Raw genomic sequence first — 8,493 nt, 5'->3', positions numbered from 1 at the left:
TCACAGAGTGACAGGGTGTTAGGAAGTTTAGAGATGTTTAGTCAGCATTTCTGCCTGAAACACCCCCTAAATGCCCATCCAATTTCCTTTGTAATTGTTTATTGTCTCCACTTCCCCCACCCTTTAGTGAGCGAGTTCCAGCTCATTACCATTCACTGCATCAAAATATTCTTCCTCACATCCCCCTGCATCTCTGACTCAAAACCTTAAATCTGTGTCCCCCTTGTCCTTGTCCCATCAGTGAATGGGAACATCTTTTCTTTGTCCACCTTATCTAAATCTGTCAGAATCTTGCCCACCTCTATCAAATCTCCTCTCAACCTCCTTTGCTCCAAGGGCAACAACCCCAGTCTGACATCGACAATAAAGAACAAAGTAACAGAATATGTTAATACCTGAAATCGAATGGGAATGTTTAATTACTGTTTTAAAAATATTGTGAACATATTGTCCTGGACAATAAAGGAAATTGAATAACTCACCTTGGGTGTGGAGAAATGAAAGGTCCTTTACAAATTCAGCCTAGCCATAAGATTTGCACTCGAGTGAGCATAAGATATTTCACTCCAGGTGTGATTCAACTGACCCACGAGGAAGTTTTTAGCAAACAAAGTTAATTTAAGAACACAGTTAAAATATAAGAAGAAAAATTAGCATAATTTTTACCAATTGCAATAAAAAGCAACCATGATCTTGTATCAACCTGAACAGCTAAGTCCAAATCAAATAATCCCTACAAACTTACAGCTCGTTTTAGGCTTTGCACAGAAAGCAAGTATGCTCACGTGATGCTGGATTTTGCAGCTTTTTAACACCTGTTGTGAATTAGTCCTTTAAACGTTGATTTCAAACTTTGACTTCCCAGTTCTGGAAATTTCAGGACCTTGAGATAGAGAGAGAGAGAGACAGACTGCTTGCCACTATCTTCCAGCTGGCAACTCACAGGTAGCAGAATCTTCACTCCACGGAAAGAGATGAGAAACACTACTCTCAGTCTGCAGTCCAAAGAGCTTGTGACAAAAGAAAACTAAAACCTTTCTCCTGTTAAAGAAATGTCCAAAGACAGCATTGACCTTTTAATCAGGCTCAACACAACAGTTTGAAAAGGGTCATAAAACTCCAGGTTACTGGATTAGCCCAGACTGAAAATAATCAAGCTGCCCATTATATTCAAAGAATAGAATCCTGACAGTACAGAAGAAGACCATTTGGCCCATCGAGCCTGCACTGACAACAATCCCAGCCTATCTCAGTAACCCCACATATTTACCCTGCTAATCCTCAGAAACTAGGGTCAATGTAACATAACCAATCAACCCAAACCACAGAACTTTGGACTGTGGGAAGAAACCAGAACACCTGGAGGAAACCCATGCAGACACAGGGAGGATGTGCAAACTCCACACAGACAGTGACCCAAGCCAGGAATCAAACCTGAATCCCTGGTACTGTGAGGCAGCAGTGCTAACCACTGTGTCACCACACCGTCATATTGTTCTTTGCATTAGCTGAGTTGTAAATCAGTGAAAGCCAGCACAATACTTGGTCTCTGAAACACTCCTACATCCGTGAACTTTGTTTTAAAGAAATCCACATTTGAAAGCCCAGCCAGGATATGAAATATCAGCGCCTTAACAGGGAGATAAGACAGACAGACACTATATTTGATCTTTACAACAGCACATCTGAGAGTTAAGAATGTGTGACATGATTTTGGGAAACCGGAATGAGTGTGCACATCTGATTTGTTACATGTGAAAAATAGCAAGCCTAAATTCATGGTGAGATGGAGTGAAGAGCAGGTCCCAAACATACACAGCTACTTGAGACACAGCAGGAGATGAAATGGTTAATGTGGCCAGGGGATTGAGACAACATTGTGACAACATCAAGGCACTGACACACACTCCAGAGAGAAACTGAGTTCAAAAAAATCAGGATCCAATTAAACACAGTGCACATGGACACAATGTGAGGAAAATTAAATTAAAATGGATAAAATTATAGATTGGGACAATTAAGAGCTTGGAAGAAATAACACTGAGTAAAAACTGTCCACAAGTTGGATAGGGGGTAAAGAGAGAGCTGGAGAATCTTTTACATCCTTCCGGTAATGAGGTGACCAGAACTGAGCACAGTACTCCAAGTGGGGTCTGACCAGGGTCCTTTAAAGCTGCAACATCATCTCTCGACTCTGAAACTCAATTCCTCGACTGATGAAGGCCTGTACACCATAAGCCTTCTTAACCATAACTTCAACCTGCGCAGTTGCTTTAAGCGTCCTATGAACTCGGACTCCTCTGATCTTCCACACTGCCAAGAGTCCTACCATTAATATTATGCTCTGCTATTCTATTTGACCTGCCAAAATTAACTCTTTACACTTATTGCCATCCTATTTGACCTGCCAAAATGAACCACTTCATAGAGGGAATCGCTTTCTGTTAAAGAGCCTGCCAAACCCTCTCACCCACTTTTCCTAAAGTGCATCAATCTCATCAGGAAAACTCCAGAACAATCAAATATTTTTACTGATAAAAGTTTATTAATGAAACAGAACATGGTTAAAACAAACAGAAAATGACGAGAGGATCAAAGACAACCAGAGTAAAAGGATGTTCACAATGTTCTGGACACAAATGGTTTCTCTTTAGTTCATCTGTAGCCTGTTCCTTGCCCTCTTTGTGGAAAACGTCCGCTCAGTCCAAAGCATGACCCTCACCTTCCACTTGCCATTAGAATTTACCATCTTGCTCTCATGCTCATATTTTTGTCCTCGGCCTTGTCCTTGTAAAAGGAGTTGACAAAATACATTAGTGTCAGTCCAGGATAGAAATTCACAACAGACAATTCTAGTTTTTATGGAACATTCTTTCCTCTCACATTTCCCAAAAGCTGTAAATCTCCATCCCACACTGTTTTGACAAAGGGTCACCTGGACTCGAAACATCAGCTCTTTTCTCTCCTTACAGATGCTGCCAGGCCTGCTGAGATTTTCCAGCATCTTCTCTTTTGGTTCCCATCCCACACTCTCCCTCCATTCTCACTCTGCTGTATCTAATTTTCACCCTCCCAATTCTCCTGAAGGTGCTGATTCAGGCTGATTGACAGATCCATGCTCACTGCTTCCTGTCCTGGAGACAGAGCTGAAAATCTCCATGCAGGCTGCCAGACAGATGTATGTCTAAATGACTGGACTAAAAATGTATGGAATGTACAGATTGGACTCACTTCATTACCCTTCAGTTTTTCAAGTCCCCAATTTCCCCCAGAATGAGAAAAGAAATGGAAAGGGGGAAACATTGATTTCCTCCCAGATGTTGCACAGAGGAGGAAGTTTCACTCTGAAGCTCATTGGTCAACTTCCGCATTGTGACATCACAATGGAGCCCTGCCTGAGTCAACCAATCCGCGATGTTGTCTTTTTGCTCCAATGGGAGACTGAGCGTTAGGAACGTCCACACGAGAATCAGCCAATAGGAATCAGTCTGCTTTGGCATGACGTCCTGGGGTTCCAGTGCGCAGGCCCGGGCGCGCGGATCCGGGAGCCCCGCCCCCACCCATAGCTCCCCGCCCCCTGCCCCTCCTCGAGCCAAGGTTTCCAGTCAAGCGGCTGGCGGCTCCGGCCAGAGCGAGGAGCCGCTCGGTGGTCTCCCCCTCCCCCCAGGCCGGGACAGCGCATGTCCAAGGGTGTGGAGAAGCTGCGTATTTGCGGGGGCGTGCCCACCTGCGACCTTCTGAGCGATCGACCAATGGAAAGAGTCGGAGGTCCGGAAGGACTCTGGTCCTCCAGCCAATCAGAGTGCGGGCTTTGTGTGAATGAAGACTGATCTTAAGACGTACTCGAACTTCCTCCTGTCTCCAACATCTGTGAGTAAAACACTTTCTTTTCTCCCTCTTTCCATTTCTTTTCTCATTCTTGGAAAAACTGGAGATTTGCTGAAGGGAAAGGAAGTGAATCCAGGGAGGGTGCAGACCCTGGAAAGGTTGGCCCAGGTCTCTCCCTTTCTCTTAAAGACATTGTCATCCTTTGCTCTCTCAGCTTGACACGTTGATTTGTCTGGCTAAAAGATCCCTTTCCTAATGTTCACAATTAAAGGGCTGGTTTCCCCAGGAGATGGCTGACATTTAAGGAGACAGTAAATTAATATCAGACAGAGATATGATAAAGTATATTTATAATTATATCTAGCTGTGTAACATAGTACTGTTGCTATGTTATATATTTCCAGTCACCTCTTCAAACAGAGAGTTGTTAGTCTTGGATTTATCCCACAGGGATCAGTGGAGGCTGAGGGCCATTGAATATATTCCAGGGTCAGTTGGACTGATTTTTGATTGATAAAGGAGACTGTTATAGGGAACAGGTCAGAAAATGCAGATAAAGTTGAGGTGAGGAGGAATTTCCTCACTCAAGGATGTGGTGAAGTTTTGGAATTCTGCACCCCAGAGGACTGTGGAGTCTCGGCCATCAAGAATTTTCAAGCTGGAGATTGATAAGTTTTGAGATATTGAAGACCTGGGGGATTGTATGGGAAATAATGCTGAGGTAGATCAGCCAATTCTTAATGAATGGTTGAGGCAGTTCGATAGGCTGATTGGCCAACTGCAGCTCCTATTTCTTATGATTTCTGTGTCCAGGAAGGATGCAGTGAGCATAGATCTGTCAATCAGCATCTTCAGGAGAATTGGGAGGGTGAATACTAGATACAGCAGAGTAAGAATGGAGGGAAAGTGTGTGGGATGGACATTTACAGCTTTTGCACAATGAGCGGAAAGAACATTCTGTAGGAACTAGAGTTGTCTATTCTGAATTTTTATCCTGTACTGACAATGATGACTTATGTAAATTTCTTTTACAGGATATTGAAAAAGGAATCACAGGCAGGAATCTCAGATGTCATGTCTAGATCTGAGAGTCATATTCCTTGGGACGTGATTATCATTGGCCTTTAAATCTAGAAGTATTGTCTGGTCTTTTGATTTGAAAAGTTTCAAACGTCAATGGAAAAGTGCCAACACATTGCACATTCAAGTGAGAGTGTTCCAGTGCACTGACTGAAAAGCTTTAACCAGTTGCACAGCCTGAATTAAAATCACACCATTCACTGCGGGGAGACTGTACTCGTGTTCTGTGCGTGGATGAGGCTTCCACTGATTGCCCACCCAAGAGTGAGGCAAGGACACCTGCAACATGGAGAAACCATGGAAATGTGCAGACTGTGGGAAGAAATATAAAGTTCCATCTCGGCTGGAAATTCATCGACGCAGTCACACTGGGGAGAGGCCGTTCATCTGCTCTCAGTGTGGGGAGGGATTCACTTGGTTATCCACCCTGCAAAGACACCAGCGAGTTCACACTGGAGAGAGGCCATTCACCTGCTCTCAGTGTGGGAAGGGATTCACTCAATCATCCGGTCTGCGGGCACACCAGCGAGTTCACACTGGGGAAAAGCCATTCACCTGCACCCTGTGTGGGAAGGGTTTCATTCAGTCATCCCACCTACTGAATCACAAAGCTACTCACACTGATGAGAGACCCTTTAAATGCTCTGACTGTGGGAGCTGCTTCAAAACCTCTGGTGAACTGGTGTTTCACCAGCGCATTCACACTGAGGAGAGACCGTTCAGCTGCTCTCATTGCACCAAGAGGTTCAGAAGGTCATCCCATCTGCAGACACACCAGCGAGTTCACACCGGTGAGAGACCATTTACCTGCACCATATGTGGGAAGGGATTCACACAGTTATCCAGCGTATGGGCACACCAGCAAGTTCACACTGGGGAGAGGCCATTTACCTGCTCTGTGTGTGGGAAGGGATTCACTCTGTCATCGAACCTGCTGAGGCACAAAATCATTCACACCCAGGAGAGACCCTTTAAATGCCCTGACTGTGGGAGCGGATTCAAACGTGCTTCAGATTTGAGGGACCACGAGCGAATTCACACTGGGGAGAGACCATTCGGCTGCTCTGTGTGTGGGAAGGGATTCACTCAGTTATCCCACCTATTGAATCATAAAGTCACTCATAGCAATGAGAGACCCTTTGAATGTTCTGACTGTGAGAGTAGCTTCAAAAGCTCTCAGGATCTGATGTCCCACCAACGCGTTCACACTGAGGAGAAACCATTCAGTTGCTCTCACTGCACAAAGAGGTTTAAATGGTCATCCGCACTGCAGAGACACCAGAGAGTTCACACTGGGGAGAGGTCCTTCACCTGCTCTGTGTGTGGAAAGCGATTCACTCAGTTATCCAGCCTGCTGAAACACGAGCAAGTTCACAAGTGATGACAGGGTTTGGATTCTGCTGTTACTGCTGCTGTTAATTACAGTAAGAAGTCTCACAACACCAGGTTAAAGTCCAACCAGTTTATCTGATAGTAATCCCACAAGTTTTTGGAAACGGTGTCCCTTCGTCAGGTATGTGGGAGGTTCTGATCAGAGAAGGGCATATAAAGACACACACAGTCCACAGGTTTCTTTCTGCTGGACTGGCCACTCTCACTACTTTGCTTCCAGTGGGCTGATGCTCTTTGAGTCTGGGAGAGCTCATTTCCACTGAAATGATCCACAAAAGCTGGTGAAAGACAATTACTTTATCCTGGATAGAAAATAGTGCTTTTCACCACTGCAGGTAAATCTAAAATAAATACAGAAAGAACTGGAAAAACACAGCAAGTCTGGCAGCATCTGTGGAGAGAGAAATAAAGTTAATGTTTCACGTCCAATTTAACTCTACTTCAGAACTAGAGAGGGAGAAATGTGCTGGGTTTGATGCTGGTGAGGAAGAGGAGAGGGTCAGATAGAACAAAAAGGGAAGTCAGGGATTGGTTAGAAGGTGGGTGAGATTAAATGTCAAAAATATCCTGAAACAAAAGGCAAGGGAGAGGTAATGGTTGCAGTAAAGAAACAAAGCAATTTTGTCACTAGATTACTTTAATTGGATCTTCAATGACTTGCTCCACTTTCTCATTATCAGGAATAGAATTGTTTCATACTATTCCTTTATCTGATTCTGTACAATCCCTTATTTACACAGTTTCAAATGTTGAGGCTAATCAGAGCTTGAAGGTCTCTCTCGCCAGTACATTTATCCTCACTGCACATTCTTCACATATACAGCAATCAAACTTTTACACTTTACTGCAAATAAAAATCAGTCTTTCAGTATGCCTCACATCCTTTATTAAGTACCTGGATGAGTACTTGGCAAGTCATAACATTCAAGGCTATGGGCCAAGTTCTGGCAAGTGGGACTAGGTGGGCAGGTCAGGACATGTCATGCATTGGTGCAGACTCAATGGGCCGAAGGGCCTCTTTGCACTGTAGTAATCTGTGATTCTGTGAACTAACTCATTATTGATCTTTCAACTATAATTCAATTGAGGCTCACCACTTATTCAGTCATCTATTACTGATTGGTAGCTAATTATCACAGTAATCTTTAATTAATACATTTGGTTATACTGGGGAAATTCCTAGTAGGTTATAGATATTTCAAGTAACCAGGGATTTAAATTACTAACAAAATTCTAAAAAGTGAAATGACCTAAGATTAGGTTTACAACAGGGGGACAGTCTATCAGACATGGATAAACACATTAAGATATTTAACTAAGTATAAGATTTGGTCAAATACTTCTGACTTAAACATACACTTTGGATCTTTAAAAATGTATTTTAGCTGTATGTTAAAGAAATCTGTACACTTTAGCCAAAGCAGGTTGCCTCAAAGCCCAATGGGACAAGAGCATATTGAAATAAACCACAATCTTTAGGACAATGAAACTACAGAATGTGTAAGTTCTTATCAATAACAGTTACTAGCAGTAAGGTCTTCTTGGCCCCTTCTTGAATAGAGTAGTTCATATTGTGCAGATAGAGCAGGCCTTCTCAGAGTCCCTTACGATTTGAGTTATTCATATTATCCTGATAAGGTTGGCCTTTTCAGACACAAGAACATACTTCTGTCTGGCCTGGCCATTGACATGCGCCAGAGTTGATGGGAACCTTAACATGGACCTTTGTGGCCAAAGTCAGCAGTTGCTGAGCAACAGAGGGGGCAGCACAGTGGTTAGCACTGCTGCCGCACAGGGCAAGGGATCTGAGTTCAATTCTGGCCTCAGGTCATTGTCTGTGTGGGGTTTGCACATTCTCCTCGTGTCTGCATGGGTTTCCGCCAGGTGCTTCGGTTTCCCCCCAGTTCAAAGACATGCAGGTTAGGTGGGTTGGCCAAGCTAAATTGCCCCTTACTGTCGAGGGGACCAGCTAGGGTAAATGCATGGGGTTACGGGAATAGGGCCTGGGTGGGATTGTGGTCAGTTCAGACTTGATGGGCCGAATGGCCTCCTTCTGCACTGTAGGGATTCTATGATTCTAACAAAGGGAGGAAGGATCTGGATTTTACAGATCAGTGAAACCCCATGAGGTCAAAGGGTAAATGCAATTGGCTGAAGTATATAACAGGTATTAATTGTGATTGATTTGTATTG

The 8,493-nt window shown here is 43.8% G+C and overlaps 2 protein-coding genes across 2 annotated transcripts in view; one reads left to right on the top strand and one right to left on the bottom strand.

Moving 5' to 3' along the window:
* The window catches only part of LOC145363731 (uncharacterized), a 469,439-nt gene that overhangs the window by 119,391 nt on the left and 341,555 nt on the right, over positions 1-8,493 (bottom strand). The gene's annotated exons all lie outside the window — the stretch shown is intronic.
* On the top strand, positions 5,171-6,900 carry LOC145363667 (uncharacterized). Its single transcript, XM_080218880.1, has one exon. It carries the CDS (start codon positions 5,195-5,197, stop codon positions 6,287-6,289), a length of 1,095 nt encoding a protein of 364 aa, XP_080075006.1. The 5' UTR covers positions 5,171-5,194; the 3' UTR covers positions 6,290-6,900.

The sequence above is a fragment of the Carcharhinus amblyrhynchos genome, unplaced genomic scaffold (assembly GCF_965287045.1).
Source record: "Carcharhinus amblyrhynchos unplaced genomic scaffold, sCarAmb.v2.hapA scaffold_39, whole genome shotgun sequence".
NCBI classification, from domain to species: Eukaryota; Metazoa; Chordata; class Chondrichthyes; order Carcharhiniformes; family Carcharhinidae; genus Carcharhinus; species Carcharhinus amblyrhynchos.
The sequence above is the reverse complement of the archived record's forward strand: the minus strand, read 5'-3'. Positions and strand labels throughout refer to the sequence as shown.

Coding starts and splice junctions, on each gene's coding strand:
- LOC145363667 (XM_080218880.1), top strand. CDS start 5,195: ATGGAGAAACCATGGAAATGTGCAGACTGTGGGAAGAAATATAAAGTT.